Source organism: Myotis nattereri, assembly GCF_964212035.1.
Source record: "Myotis nattereri genome assembly, chromosome: 5".
Lineage (NCBI taxonomy): Eukaryota > Metazoa > Chordata > Mammalia > Chiroptera > Vespertilionidae > Myotis > Myotis nattereri.
Genome location: NC_138080.1, coordinates 87,606,504 through 87,623,730, shown reverse-complemented (window position 1 = coordinate 87,623,730; position 17,227 = coordinate 87,606,504). Strand labels below are relative to the sequence as shown.

At 37.4% G+C, this 17,227-nt stretch overlaps 1 protein-coding gene across 1 annotated transcript in view; it reads right to left on the bottom strand.

The window, feature by feature from the left end:
- Positions 1–1,999, bottom strand: part of SPINK5 (serine peptidase inhibitor Kazal type 5) — a 73,247-nt gene extending 71,248 nt beyond the window's left edge. Inside the window, exon 1 of the mRNA XM_081091222.1 lies at positions 1,276–1,999. Coding sequence (XP_080947348.1) covers positions 1,276–1,330 — 55 coding nt within the window. The 5' untranslated portion in view covers positions 1,331–1,999. The remainder of the gene's footprint in view (positions 1–1,275) is intronic.
- Positions 2,000–17,227: the final 15,228 nt, after the last annotated feature.

The window sequence follows — 17,227 nt, the reverse complement described above, 5'->3', positions numbered from 1 at the left end:
TTTTTGAACACATTGAAATGAAATGAGGGAATGGCCACAGGAGATCAGTGCATACACTCAGAAAGGTCCAATTACTTTAGAAAATAATAATTGTTTCCTGACCCCCTCAAAATATCTAATTTCTAAAATCCTTTCATTAGTAGAGTATTTCAGACCGCTTTTAAAATTATAACCTAAATATCAATTATATCATAACAATTACAATTTTAAAGTATAATGTAGCAGAAAGTTTAGATCATATATACACATAAAATTTAAATTTTCTGAATTCTGGTTACATTGCATCCTGATGACAGCTACAAAAATTAGAGCTGTGATAAAAATTAAGTTTAATGAAAATCACAGACTATATTATACTCCGTCAATATGAGACACCTTTTTGCACCAACACATTTATCCTAGAAAAGTGGGCATCATTTGTGTATAATGTTTAAAACTCCATCTAGGGTTTCCTTTTAAACCATGTAAATGCTTCACAGCAAGATAGCTCTAAGCAATCTGTATTCCCTCCAAGTTCAAGTAGCAAATGCAGAAACCTACCTCTGAGCTCCCACAAAAGTCCCTTCCCCTTTATAAGAAGTGCCTTTAATCCATTTAGCACAAATAAAATATGCTAGAGGGTACTACTGCTTTATTTTTTTTTAAATATATTTTTATTGATTTTTTACAGAGAGGAAGGGAGAGAGATAGAGAGTTAGAAACATCGATGAGAGATGTGCCCGCAACCAAGGTACATGCCCTTGACCGGAATCGAACCTGGGACCCTTCAGTCCGCAGGCCGACGCTCTATCCACCGAGCTAAACCGGTTTTGGCATACTACTGCTTTAAAATAAGAATAGATGATTGAATTTAAATTGCTAATATTTTTATAAATATGCTATTAAATATATATATACCTATATATAAAACATACATTGAAGTTTTAAATATCTATTATATACATAATTCCTATAAGTATGAATTGATATGCTTGCTAAGAGGGTCATATCAAGAAGAATCCACTAGCTTTTTAGTACTAATGTAGAATTGCTGGAATGATTTCTCATGGATAAAATTCAGAATATCTCAAACTCCTTGCCATTTCTAAAGATAACAACATCGTTATAAAGCCACATATATAATTCTTTAAAGCTCTGTGTCTAGAAAGATATTTTAGGATTACATACATTTATGTAATCTTGAATACTAAGTATGGGCAGGGGGAGGGAGACCAGTCTCTCCCCAGGGCTTTGTGGTTTGTGGCAAGAGGCTTAGATTACATGCAAATTGCTTACCTTGTATGAGGCAAAGAGCCAGGCTCAGAAGTACTGGCACCGTGGTTATCTTCATGATGAAGATGATGTAAGCTGGTTATAATTCTGCTCCGTGCATTGCTCACCAGCTTGTGCTCGAGGACTGAACCCATGGCGATGCAGCTTACTTTATATATACCTGATGACACACACCCACCCACAACAGCCAGTGTTACAAAACCAGTTGTTCAAGGTCGTGCTAGACTTAAGATACCACATCAATTTAGCTTCTGCCATCCTTTAGGATCCTGTCAAGGGGGCAGATTTGAACAGATAATGTCTGCTTCCAAAGTAATTCTAAAAGAAGACAGATCGATTGCACTACCACTCACGTAAACACTGAAAGATTTCACCACATCTGGAGAAAGCTGCTTTATAGTAAGAGAAGCAAGGATTCTTGTTGCTTCCATCCACAGATGTCTCCATTCAGTGTCACATACTCGTATATAAGTTAGAGTTGAATGATCCTAAAAGATAACCCTGAAAAGTTCTAGCATTGAATACATGGGGAAACGGAAACTCAGAGGAGGAAAAATGGCTTTTCCAAGGACATGCACTTTAGGTGGAAGAGGGCAAAGGTGGGACTTAAAAGACCACAAACACCCTGGCCGGGTGGCTCGGTTAGTTGATGCATCATACCTAGGTTGGGGGTCAATCCCTGGTCAAGGAGCATATGGGAGGCAACGGATTGATGTTTCTCTTCCTCTCTCCCCTTTTTTCTCCACCTCCCTTCCCCTCTCTCTAAAATAAATAAAAACATATCCTCAGGTGAGAATTAAAAGGAAAAGAAAGTAAAAGAAAGAAGAACACAAGTTCAGTATTTTCTCAACGAACACAAGTTCAGTATTTTCTCAACGCCATACACTGCTTCACCATCACAAACAGTAAAGGCAGAAACTTTGTGGAATCAAAGCTGGCACATAACTACTTCTTAAAATCCTCAATCTGACGGATTAATTTATGTTCTAATGCTTAATTTTAGAGTTAATCACACATCATTATCAGGAACATTAGAGACTCCAGGTTTAACTTTCCACACAGCCCATTACTCCCTAAGTTCCAAAGGTTGGGTTCCAGTGCCCCACAGGGTCCCACACCTACTGAAGGGAGTTTTTAACTTTATCGGATCAGAACCCTTTTAAAGATTGTTTCAGAAAAGCTAATCTAAAGCTAGGGGACTTTGGAATCACATCAATATTCTGAATAACATCAAAGCTAAAGTATTTCCCTTTTCTATGAAATAATTCATTCCCTATGAAAATATAATCATTAGTTTCCAGGTCAGCACTATTAGCTTTGCTTATTTGCAATTGCTTAGTAAAATTAGTGACCTAAAAAGCAAGTTCAAATTGCGTTACTGTTACAGGAAAGAAAACTGATGCGATTTTCAATCGGTGTGCAGCCAAGAATTTTTAAAACATGCAATACATGACTATTTAGTCAGGGGCACGGACCTCTTTCCCCTTAAATTGTAAAATAATAAAATGACAACAGCCAATATAATGATAGCTGTCCAGTGAGAATGAATCAAAATTATACTTATTTGTTAGTCAGATAGGGAAATAATATAATATTTTTTGGTATGCCGCAAATTTCAGTAATTAGTTTATGTGTGCCATGAGATGAAAAGGGTTAAAAATTGCTGACCTAATAGAAAGCTAAAGAGACAGGGAGTCAGGAAATTTGTTTCTATTCCTGCTTTGCAACAACATAGAAAAATGGAAATGTAACTTACTTTGGCATATGATAGATCTGGGTCCAACTCTTGACTAGTTACATTGCCTTGGGCAAGTTGCTTATTTTTTTTCTCAGCCTCAATTTTTTAATATGTAAAATGGGAATAATAAAACTACATTGTAATTTTACAACAATTCTACATTGTTGTAAGAGGTAGAGGTAATTCATGTGTATGTGTGAGTTTGTAATGCTTAGACTAAGTATATGTGATAAGCTATGTAGTTAAAGATAGCTGGTCTTGCATTTTATGTCATTATACTGATATGTTTGTACTAGGTAATTTCTGAGATTCTAAGAAAAGTCAACATCTCTTGAACATGGACCTTTAACAACAGATTAAGGTTTACGCATCATAGAATAACATCCCCAGCACATTCTGATATGAATTTAAAAGTCAACATAGCCCTGACTGGTGTGGCTCAGTGGATAGAGCATCGGCCTGTAGACTCAAGGGTTCCAGGTTCGATTCCGGTCAAGGGATGTTTCTGTATCTCTATTCCTCTCCCTCCCTCTCTGTAAAAAATCAATAAAATATATTTAAAAAATAAAAAGAGTAGAATGATAGGCACATACTTCTTTTAAAAGTCAACATGTAAGTTCTTTTTCATTTTGCTATGTTCTAAACCACACTACCAAAACTAAATCAAAGCATTAGCCATTTAAAACCTGCACAAGTCATTTCTAGATTTTAAGCATCCTTGATTCCCTATCACCAGTTATAAAAGTCTCTTCTAAATATTGACATACTAATGCTAACTTTTCATCTTTCATCTGCTGTGTCTGACTATATGAAATGTGTCCCAACCACTCACACTTATTATCAGTGGTAAGAAAGTATAATGCCTTACAGAATAATTGGTGACTGTGTAATATGTTCTGGTGAACCCCAAATCAAACCCAAATGGATATTCCCAGGAGTGGAGGTGGTACTAGGGTGGAACAAAAGAACCAAAATATGATTGCATGTCTAAAGAATCTCTGCTATGAGGAAAGGCTGAAGGAGTTGGTTTCCTTCTTACGGGGAAAGAGCTTCTCACTGACACCCAGAACCTTGTGAAATGATGAATAAGAGGAACTGATAACTTCTTCCAGCAGGAGAAGGTAGTCAAGAGAAGATTCAGCGAGCACTCCCAGCTTTGGACGTACATATCAGCTGGCGCATGGCATCAGGGCTTTTCCTCCATTTCATTTCAGGAATGTTGTAAATCCAGATGTGATTCATACTCTGTTAGTTACTCCTTATTTCAGGAAAGCCAAGACATTTAAATTCAAATAATGGGACCGAGGCTTTTGAGAATGAGGGTTTGGGTTACCAGTATACTTTTATATTAGGTGATCAGAGTACTTTTTCTTAAATTCTAAATTCCATATTTTCTTTTCAGCTCTTTTCATTATTCATCAAACATGTAAAATCCCATTTCATCTCACTAAAAAGAAATAGAGCTGTAATAAAAAATATATAGATTTTATGATTCAACATATGTATTGAGTGACCTAGAATCTGTATTCACATCAAGGATATTGATACAGAAGGAACAGATGAGAAAAGTATGAAGCAAACAAGATTTTGCAGACCAATAATCTTATTGAAGACAAAGGTTATTTCCAAAAATTCAAAGTTATCAGATCATTGCTCAAATCTTCTCTTTTCCTATATAGAGATATCCTTGCTAATCATGATAGTTTAATATATAATTATAATCCCTTACCATCAAACCACCTTCCACACCTTTTCAAACTATCTGCTATTCATTAGTTCTCTTGATTTGGTTACACAATGCTGTGTGGTAGCAGAGTAGGTGTTATTACCCATTCCTTCCTGGCCCAAAATGATACGATTAACAAAACCCCAAGTAGGAACGAGGCTGGATGGTAATTCCAGCTTGTCACTTTCTCACCTTTTCACCCTATGTGGTTATCTCAAAGCCTTTCTGGCAATTCAAAGAGAACCCAGACATGATGGAGCTTTAAATTACATACAGCATTCTATTGCTAATGTAGCTCTTTCCTAAAATCCTCTGCTCTCACACATTCACACACATACACACACACACGCACACACATACATTCATAATGATTTGGTGGGGAAAGATATGTTGTGACCATGGCTGAAAAGTATGTGTCCCAGCAGACCTTAGAAGATGAAGCAATTTCTTTTATAGTTTCTTAATTTTTAATTGTCTTTCCTATCAGTCTTGTGTTTTCCCTATTAACATGTCTCTCCTATATTCTCCTTTATGAAAGACACTAATTGGAAAACAGCCTTTACACACTTTATTACCTTGAAATCTTCAACAGCTAACTTCATTCCCTCTGAGAATTTCCTTCTGTTTGTCTAGAAAGGCTAAGAAATTATAGAGATAAGCATCTCATTTTATCTAAGAACAGATGGGATGGGCACCATTTGATCACTGAGTATACAGACCCTGCTATGTATAGATATAATTGTTGCTTTTATTAGATTAGGATTAAGAAAACACAGAAGTTTTAATGTCTAATTTTTAACTATATTAAGTTTTGTGTATTGGACTAGAGGCCCGGTGCACGAAAATTCATGCACTGGAGGGGTGGGATTCCTCAGCCCGGCCTGCCCCCTCTTACAGTCTGGGAGCCCTCAGGGGATGTCCTACTGGCAGCTTAGCCCCACTCTGTGGGAGGCAACTGGGGTGATCAGGGGAAAGCACCACCCCCATCACCCCGCTGCTGCTGCCTCCCTCTGTAGGAGGCGACTGGGCCAATGAGGGAAGGCTCTGCCTCCCATCACCCCGCTACTGCTGGCCGCTGCGGCTGCCTGCCCTCGGCCCTCGCAGCCACCGCAGCTTTGTCCGGAAGAACATTCAGCTGTCCAGTTTAATTAGCATATTATGCTTTTATTATTATAGATTATATTTGGTTCTTAAATATAATGTCCAGCTTCTCCCTAAAGTTCATGCCACTTGAACCCCTGCTCTATGGCACCATCACCTGAAAATTAAGTACATTATAAAGTTTCCTAGGATTAATCTTGACTATAGAAAACAGGTTTACAAAGCTACAGTCTTTTTAAAAAAATCACAGTTTCATTCTTAGCTAGTATACTGAATTTTGACAAAAAAGTACTGTATATTTTATATGTAAGATATGTATGTATATATACAATAAGCAAGACCAACATTGTTAGATTTATAAGCAAAATTAGAAAAAAGTAATCCATATATCTTTATACAACTTTTGCATAGAAATATGAAATGTGTTAGCAGTTATTATACACTTACTGACAGGTACAACAATAAACCTAAAGGCTATCATTCCATTTATTCTTTTACAGGTAAATAAATTGAAGGTGGGAGTCTATAAATTTCCCAAGGTTATACAGCCTGTTAGCAGTGGTCTATGCAAATTAGAACAGTCAATGCAAATAAAGGCAGTCAAACCCCAGAGCCTAAGCGCTTAAGTACCAGACACTGTAGTGACCACACTATCTACATCTTTAACTAACTTACCTCAGATACTCACCGTTGGGACTGAATTGTGTCCCTCCAAAATTCATACTTGAAGCCTTCTTCCCAGTACCTCAGAATGCGACTATATTTGGAGATAGGGCCTTTAAAGAAGTGATTGAGTTAAGATGAGGCCATTAGAGTGGGCCCTAACCAAAACTATCTGGTGTCCTTATCAGAGGAGGCAGTTTGGACACACAGAGAGACACCAGGAATGCTGTGCATAGTCACATAGTTTGCAAGTGATCAAGCTAAGACTTGGTCTGAACATAACGTTTTTAGTAAATCAAGTAACAAATTAAATAGCACTAATCATTGGGTCATGCCACAATCTTGATTCATGAGGCAGATAAAAGGAATAAGAGAATGAATAATACATATGAAATCGGAGAATTCTCAGGTATGGAACCAAATGATTAAAATGTGATTTAAAAAGTTAAAAATGGAAATCCAAAGGCAGGTGTTTTGGTATATCCAATCAATTCCAAAATACTCCCCACATGAATACGACAAATATTTCCTGAATGCCTACATTTGCCTGGGACTGTGTGAGAGCCCAGTGTTAACTTGTAAAAAAAAAGGAGATATGTCTCCAACATCAATATCTAAGAGACTACAGTCTACTGGAGGAGGTAAAAAATAACCATACAAATCATTATTCAACTGAATCTGTGAACATGTTCTTTAAAAGATGTCCATCATACCTGGCTGATGTGGCTCTGTGGATGAGCATGACCTATGAACTAGGAGGCCACGGTTTGATTTCCAGTCAGGGCACATGTCCAGGTTGCAGGCTCGATCCTCAGTGTGGGGGGTGCAAGAGTCAGCCAATCAATGATTCTCTCTCATCATTGATGTTTCTTTCTCTCTCTCCCTCTCCCTTCCTCTCTGAAATCAATAAAAAATATATATTTAAAAAATATCTATCATGTTAAGACAGCACACAATACAGATATTTGGCTTCTAGATGGAAACGCCCTGATGAAATTAGGCTAAATTCTAAAAATAAAAGAGACGGGATTAAAAAGATATAAAGCTTCATCTATCTAAAAATTCAGCTAATGAGACTAAATTTATCTGAAAGTAATTATGAAGACCAAATTTTTCCTCTGATAATTTCTTTTATCTGATATTTTTAGTTTCCACTATATCACTAGCTAGTTATCTAACACTATCTGGGGGAAGGGGGCAGGAACAGGAGTTGAATTTAAAATTGAACATAGACATTATTTTACATTTAGTAGGGTTTTGTTTATTTTGAATGACAATGCCCATGTGATATTAATGGTAGTACAACATTTAGATTCATATCAATTTGTAGGAGTAATGCTGATTTTTATCAATTGAAAGCTTGAAAATGTTGCTGAAAGGAGAGAAAAAAATAAAAAAGACTGGTTTGCCCTAGATAATCTAGGCATGTAGTAGGGAAGGTAATACTTCTATCAGAAAAGAAGTAATTCAATAGAATATACAACATAAAGAGTCATAAATGTACAGATGGAGTGTCCAGGAAGATATATTATTTCTATCTGGGAGATAGGCAATGACTTTTTTGGAAGATGTGGCCTTTGAATTGGGCCTCGAGGGTTGAGGATATTTGAACACGTGGGGATGAGAATGATACTGATTTTTCAGAGCAGCATAAGCAAAGACGCAGGGGCAAAATAATGTGGGATCTCCATGACAGAATATGTAGTACTTTTTGACTGCATGGATAGATTAAGGAAAGAGTAGAAAATAGTTTTAGACAAGTAGAGTGTTAGATGGCTAAAATGAACAATAGGATTTTGTAATCTGTAAACAAATCAAATGCTGGCAAGTATATACTAGTAGAGAAACCAGACCTCTCATATGTTGCTGGTGGATGTAAAATGGTGCAGCCGCTCTGGAAAATAGATTGGCAATTGCTTAACAAACTAAATATATGCTTAGTATACTACCCAGTATTGCACTTTGGGCATTAACTCAAGAAAAATGAAAATTTATAACCACACAAAAACCTGTACACAATTGTTCATATTAGCTTTATTTGTAATAGCCAGAAATTGAAAACAACCAAAATGTCCCTCAATAGGTGACTGGTTAAACAAATGTTACTACACTGCACCACGGGCTCCTATTTAGCAATAAAAAGGAATGAATTATGTCTATACACAACTTGGATGGCTCTCAAGACAGTAAAAAAGCCCATCTCCAAAATTCATATACTTTAATTTATATAACATTTTAAAAATTATAAAATTATAGACAAGGAAAACAATTTAGTGGTTGCCAGAAGTTAAGGATGGCTGTTGGGAACGGGTTATATGTGACTATACAGGGTAGCATGAGAAAGATCTTTGTATATGCTGATGTGGTGGCAGTTACACAAATACACATGCATGCAGTAAAATAACATTGAACTAATAAACACATGCCTTTAGTCAAGGTAGAGTTCCTATTTTTGATATAATTATGTAAGATTTACCTATTGGGGGAAACTGGTTAAAGATTTCTTATACTATCTTTACAAATTTCTGTCAATCTGTAATTATTTCTCCCAAAAGAGTTTGTAAAAATATAGACTACAAAATCCTACATGCTTTCTATAAAGTTAAATATACACTTACCATATGACCTAGAAATCTCACTCCTAGATATTTAACCAAGAGAAATTAAAACATGTCCATAGAAAACCTATGAAAGAATATTTATTGCAACTTTATTCATAATCACTAAAATCCAGAAACTACCCAAATGTATATCAATTGGGGAACAGATAAACTATTGTACATCTATACAACAGATTTCTACTCAAGAATAAACAGAAATTAACCATTATACCTGTTACAACAGGAATGAACATCAAGAGCATCATTCTAAGTGAAAGAAGCCAGACATAAAATATGCTATTTAGGATTCCATTTATATGACATTTTTAAATTATAGGGGCATAAATCAGATCAAGTTGCCAGGCTGGGAATCAAGGAAGAAGGTGCAGATGGAAATACAGGGTGGGACAAAAATAGGTTTACAATTGTTCATATGGAAAATAATACAATAATTAATAATAGCTCTGGCTTTTGGCTCAGTAGATAGAGCGTCAGCCTACAGACTGAAGGGTCTTGGGTTCAATCCCTGTCAAGGGCACATGCCCAGGCTGCAGGATCCATCTCCAGTTGAGGGCGTGCAGGAGGCAGCCAATCAATGATTATCTCTCATCATTGATGTTTCTATCTCTCCCTCTTCTTTCCTCTCTGAAATCAATAAAAATATTTAAAAAATAATTAATAAATAATAGTACAAGAGTAAATTCTGTGTTTCACTTACTCTAAATTATAAACCTACTTTTGCCCTACCCTATATTTTGGGGTGATGGTCCAAATCCATATCTTGATGGTGCTGGTAGTTTCATATGACAAAAAAAAAATTCATATTCAATAACATACTATTTTTTACAACATTATATATTTATGCATTAAGGGAGATAGACACAGAGTGACCAAAAATCATTCTATTTGTTATCTCTGTCTAGTGGAATTATTTGTGATATTTTACATTTCTCTCACTATTTTTCTCATCTATTAAGTGTTTTGCACTAAGTAGGTATTATTTTTAAAAACAAAAATGTTATTTTAAAAAGCTAGTTTAATATTTTTAGGGCTAGATAGGACATTGAAAGTCAGACAACTCTCCTCTTTAGTTTACAGAGGACTCAGACTGAATTATTTTTCTAATTATTTAAATGTTAAAATAAGTTACACACACCCTCAGTATCCCCATCCTCTGAGCTGTATGATCTAACTGCAAATGTCATAATATATTTGATGTGATGAGGACCATTTTCATCCTTCAAAAACTCCCAATTCATAGTGTCAAAGTAGTGTTTCAGGATTTTCCTGGACCGCCTCCTGCAGATAGATCCACACAGTGTTTGGACAGAGAAGACCAGTTCTCCAATTGGCACCAAAGGAGACCAGTGATTTTATTTTTGGAAATGTGTGACTTGCTGGCATCTGACCTCAGACAAATCATGATAAGAGTATAATCCACTTGATAGGATTATTGAGGAGATTGAGAGAATTGTGTAAAAAAGCTGAAGCAACTATTATTATTGGTAACAATTTAAGTCATACATAGTGAAGTCTACTTGAGAGCCAGAAGGATGATGTAACTTAGAAGTTACCTGTTGGATTTTGAACCAAGGCTACCTGGGTTCAAAAACCAGCTTATTTGCCTTGTAAAAATGGGGCAATTTACCTAAGCACTCTAACTCACTTCCTTCACAACTAAGCTGAGAATTACAATAGTGATTATCATGAGAATGACATGGAGTAACTCATGTAAAGCCTTTAGATGGTATCTGGTACATGGAGAGTGTTCAGCTGTTATTAGAAATGTCTTCTTTGTTAGCCTGTTGACTACATTGAATTAAAGATTACAATGGGGAAATCTACTTCTGGGCCTTTTAAAGTATTCAACATTTTGTGGAAAGTGTCAGCAACCAGTGTCTAATCTTAGGGGCATAAACTAATAGCCTCCAGGGTAGAGGAGTAATTTCCTCATCAGTGCCACTTCCTTTTGTGTGTGTGTGTGTGTTTGATTTTTTACAGAGAGGAAGGGAGAGGGACAGAGAGTTAGAAACATCGATGAGAGAGAAACATCGATCAGCTGCCTTCTGCACACCCTCTATTGGGAATGTGCCTGCAACCAAGGTACATGCCCTTGACCGGAATCGAACCTGGGACCCTTCAGTCCGCAGGCCAATGCTCTATCCACTGAGCCAAACCAGTCAGGGCTTAAATATATTTTTAATGATTTCAGAAAGGAAGGGATGGAGGGGGAAAGAGAGAGAAAGAGAGAGAGAGAGAGAGAGAGAGAGAGAGAGAGAGAGAGAGAGAGAGAGAGAGAGAAACATACATCAATGATGAGAGAGATTGATATGCAACTGGGGCATGTGCCCTGACCAGGAATTGAACTGTGACCTCCTGGCTCAACTACTGAGCTATGCCAGCCAGGCCATTCCCCTTCCTTTGCACAGCTTACTGGACTCCAGGTGGGAGGCCTTTGAGTCACTCTCAATGAACAACAGACACACGTCTGGATGGAGTGGCAGGTCATTTGAGCCATGAAAAAGTGACACCTTATCAAATAAGTCAGAAAATCAAACAGCTGACTCTAAGCTCTTAAATTTTCAAATATTTCCCATTTTTAAAAGAGAGGGAATGTCTTATATCCACCCATAAGTGGGAGTGGGGGAATGCCTTTTCTAACTGTCATCAGCCCCTTTTATGTCTCTAGTTCATTAGCAAATTCATGAATATAATGGTAGTTGATGTGGAATTAGGAAGTCTGTGTGTTAATTCCAAAATTCCAGTCCTCACTTTTAGTTGAAACAAGATTGTGAATGCAGATTAAATTTCTAAATTACTCATGAGGTGAGGCATACTGAAAAATGCACAATGGGGACAAAATAAAGGTTGGCTGACTAAACTGTACTAATTGAGTATATAAACCAATGTCATGAAAGTATTGCCTTCACAGAGAGGGTTTTTAAGGCAGTGATACTACTCTATATGATACTACAAATGGTGGACACATGTCATTGTACATTTGTCTAGACCCATAGAATGCATAACACCAATAGTGAACCCTGACGTAAACTATGAACTCTGAGAGATAATGATGTATTAATGTAGCTTCATCAGTTATGATCAACTAGAGGCCCGGTGCACAAAAATTTGTGCACTCAAGGGGGTCCCTCAGCCCAGCCTGCACCCTCTAGCAGTCTGGGAGACCTCAGGGGATGTCCAACTGACAGTCTGGCCTCCCTCTTCAGGAGGTGACTGGTGGGCCAGTCAGGGGACGGTGCCGGCGGCAAGCAGCCGGCCCCACCTCTCACCACTGCTAGTGGCCTCCCACTGCGGGAGGTGACTGGGCAGGCTGATCAGGGGAATGTGCTGGCTGGCAAGTGGCCAAACCTACCCCCTATCACCCCTCTGCTGCTGCTGGTTGCCACCGCCCCCACCCCCCACCCATTGCTGTCCCCTTCCTCTGCCCACTGGCACACTCTTTAGCTGGCCTGGTGCTGCCTGCTTGCTGCCCCCGTCCCCCGCCAACCAGTCATTCCACTGTTTGGTCAATTTGCATATTATGCTTTTATAATATAGGATGTACCACTGTGGTGGGGGATATTGATAATATGGGGGAAGCCATACATGTTTGGGGGTGGGGCTTATTAAAATCTCTGTACCTTCCCATCAGTTTTGCTGTGAATTAAAACTACTCTAAAAAATAAAGTCCAGCCAAAACCGGTTTGGCTCAGTGGATAGAGCGTCGGTCTGCGGACTGAAAGGTCCCAGGTTCGATTCCGGTCAAGGGCACGTACCTTGGTTGCAGGCATATCCCCAGTAGGAGATGTGCAGGAGGCAGCTGGTCGATGTTTCTCTCTCATCGATGTTTCTAACTCTCTATCTCTCTCCCTTCCTCTCTGTAAAAAATCAATAAAATATATTTAAAAAAAAAAATAAATAAATAAAAATAAAATAAAAATAAAAAAAATAAAAAATAAAGTCCATTAAATATATATATTTTTAAATATTGTCTTCAAAGGCAGCATTACTTGGAGTATAGCAGCACTCAATATGTAGTGAACTAATTGATGGCTCTTTTGATCAGAACATTCTACCATTAATCACTTAGAAAACAACTGTGGAAAACAGTGTCCGAGTGATTTTATTCATGTTTATTTAAAACTCTGAGACTATTTTCTCATTTATAAAATACAAAAGTATTGCCATCTACATATCAATTTTGTTGTGAAGATATAATTAGGCAATATAAGGTACTAAGCAAAAGCTGGTCACTGATCTTGGTCCAGATTGGTATTGTGTGCCTAAACTACCTCTTTATCGGGTATATTCACTTAAAAGGTTAGCTCATTACATCTCAAAATCCGCCCCCCCCCCCCCCGCCACATACACACACACCGAGAAAAATTGGGGTGGAGGTGCGAAAAGAGAGAGGGAGGAGGGAAGAGCTGACGCTTTTTCTTCTTTTGTCCCTAAATTAATGTGTGGAATTTTTCATTAAAGTTAGCTAAAAAATACAACTTGTTGTCATCTGGGCGTGGTTGCATTGTAAGATGCCACTGCTCTGAGGGTGGCTGGCTATGGCACCAGGCCAAATCCGCTGTGGGTGTGGAGACATCCAGCAAAATAAAGTATCACTCCACCCTGTTGTCCTGTCACCTAATTAACTGGTGTGCTCTGAAAACAACTCCTGGGAGTTAGTCTACTCTCATCTTAGACTTGTGATGCAATGAAAAATGGCAGCCTACTTATGGCGGAAATGCAGACTAGTCTCTGACTTCTGGGAAGAGAGGTGAGTAGAGAGAACTGTGATTCCCATGGAAGTTCACCCTTGATTCCTGGTCCATTTAAGCTACATTTCTGAGCTCAGCAAAGTGTCTGCATAAACCAAACTGCTTAGCCTCAGGTCTCCTCTCCAGAGGGGGAAAATGATTAACATCTTAAGGCAAAATAGATGCCTTTGCTGGAGCAATCTTTCCCTTCCATTTCTCATGGAATTAAGCAGTGAGGGCCGATATAGGGATAAGCCTTCTTTGGAAAGGGGGGGGTGGGAGGGGGACCAGCAACCACAAGGGGAAATCAGGTCAGGTAAGACCTTGACAAGAAAACACACTCAACATTCTTGAGGTGTATAGTCTTTGAGAGTTCAATACCCAAAGAATTAGGTGTATACTTATAAAAAGTAATAAATTATCATATTCCTTGAACTGAAATGACCATTGGTATATTCTAGTATGTTCAAATATCTTCATTTTATCAATAAGGCCTGACAACAGGAAGCCATAGACTTGAAACTGAATAAGCAATTTTACTGGAATCGATCCAAACTTTATGAATAATATTTTGAAAACAGTAAAATAAGAAAATTTAAAAGTTTAAAAAGAATGCTGCAAGCTGTTGTTTTTAAGTATACCTGTATATCTATATGCACTTATTTCTAGCTATCCATTCTGTGGTGATAACAGTTACTATGATAAATGCAATAACAGATTGGGAGAGCTAAAAATAGTGTTGCCATGTGCTAGTTTTCCTTATCCACGATGTTTTACCATGCTGCTAACACTGGGTATAGGAGAAACATTGGAAGTAGACATACAGACACAGGCAATACAATTGGATACTACTTACAAGTCCTCTGGCCTTAAACAAACTGCATTGTCATCTCAGAACAGAGATTACTATGTATGCCATAGAGTAAATAGACCAATGACTTCTAATTTCAAATGACAATAATAATTTTGTCTTCCAGGATGCCTGGCATATTTATGAGAAATTGCCTCACCGATTTCTTTGAGGAAAAAGCTCTAGGTTGTTTTCTGAGCATGGAGAGGCCTGGCCACTAATTTGACAAAAGTGGACATAGAGTCCAAGGGCAGTCAATTCATAGGCTAAGGATACTTTCCACAAAGACTTCTGCATAACTGTGCCCAGGGATATTTTATCTAGAGAGAGTGGGAGAGAGAGGGAAAGACAGAGCGAAGCATCGATGTAAAAGAAACACATTAATTGGTTGCCTTCTGCATGAGCTCTGACCAGAGCCCAGGCCAAGGAGGAGCCTGCAACTAAGGTACATGCCCTTGACCGGAATCAAACCCAGGACCCTTTGGTCTGCAGGCCAATACTCTATCCACTGAGCCAAACTGACTAGGGCCAAGGGACATTATTTCAGCTAAATAATGCCCCCTAATAGAATTTGAGTAGTAATATGGAATCAACATAATGACAAGTGAAAAGAGAAATAAGACACACAATAATTTCACTCTTGATTACCAACAGAAATGTATACATATGTTACTAAAATACATGTCCTAGAATGTCTACAGGAACATTATTCCTAATATCCAAAATAAGTAACTGCCCGAATGTCCATTAGCTGTAGAATGCATTTGGCATATTCATACAATGGAATGCTTTATAGCAATGAAATTAAACAATCTACAAATATAAGCACCAATTTAGATGTCATAAATATGACATTGAATAAAAGGTGAAAACATAAAAGTGAATTACAGTATAATTTCATTTATATAAAATTCATCAAAAGGCAAAAGTACTCTATGATATTATGATAAAAAGAGTGGTCACCCTTGATAAAGGAAGTTATTGGAAGAGAGTGTGAAGAAATACTGTTTAATCAGGTATGTTTAGTTTTGGGAATCTAATTAAAATCCTGTTATATGCATGTTATGTATTTTTGATACAACAATAAAACCTTTTAAAAATCAACATTTAGTAATGATGAATAGATTCTAACTTTGGAAGGGGGGAGAGTGACTTGCTAAAAGGGGTAGCAGAATAACTGTTATGTGGATAACTGAATCACAAATTTAATTTTTCTGCCCAGCCAGTGTGGCTCAGTGGTTGAGCATCAACCTATGAACCAGGAGGTCACAGTTTGATTCCTGGTTGGGGGACATTCCTGGGTTGCAGGCTCAATCCCTAGAGTGGGGTGTGCATGAAGAAGCTGATCAATGAATCTCTCTCATCACTGATATTCTCTCTCTCTCTCTCTCTCTCTCTCTCTCTCTCTCTCCCTTCCTCTCGGAAATTAATATAAATTATTTTTTAAATTTAATTTTTCTTTCAGAGCATAATAATTTTGTTTTAATTTAAAATATAAAAATAAGAAAAATAAAATGTGGAGATATAGAAAACATTGTTAGCAAGTTAGACTTATAATCAAATTAAAAATAAAATTAAATAGGTAATAAGGGGTACGACCTATTACTGTCGTTTACATGAATGAAACACAACGTTCCAACTCTTAAACTTCTGAGTTTCTAACTGTCACCCTTACTAGTTCAGTAATTTCTGCTACAAAATTCTTGATGGGCTTTATCAGTTCTAGGGGTTTAGAGGTAATATGGCTATAGGATTATCATAAGAAACTCAATCATCCATATTTCTAATTGACTCTAAGCTCAACATGAAATCACTAGTGTCTATCCCCAAAAGTCCATGTGACTTGGGGACTATTCATATTAGCATGGCATTGGAACAAAAGAGGTGATAGCTGCACTGTGCTCCAATCCATTGAACAGAACACATCTAAAGTATATGCTTGATTCCTGTCCAGTTAGCTCAGTTGGTTAGATTGTTGTCCTGATGCCCCAAGGTTTCAGGTTCAATCTCTGGTCTGGGCACATACAAGAAGCAAATGAATGGATAAATAAGTGCAACAAAAAATTGATGTTGTTCTCTCTCCTCTCTTGAAAATCAATCAATCAAAAAAAAACAAAAAAAAAGGGGGGGGAACATCTGTAATACTTTCAACAATAAAGATAAAATTTTTAAAAATAAAATCAATCACCCTTGCCTGTTTGGCTCAGTGGCCTGCAGACCAAAGGGTCCCGGGTTTGATTCTGGTCAAGGGCAAGTACCTTGGTTGCAGGCTACACCCCAGGCCGGACCCTGGTAGGGACTCATGCAGGAGGCAACCAGTTGATGTGTGTCTCTCACATTGATGTTTCTCTCTGTCTTTTCCTCTCTCTTGCACTCTCCCTAAAAATCAATGAAAAAAAATCTCAGGTGAGGATTAACAATAAATAAATAAATAAATAAATAAATAAATAAATAAATAAAAATAAAATCACCCCATCAATAAAAATGATAATAAAATAATAAAATATTGTGCTCAATTGTAGATTC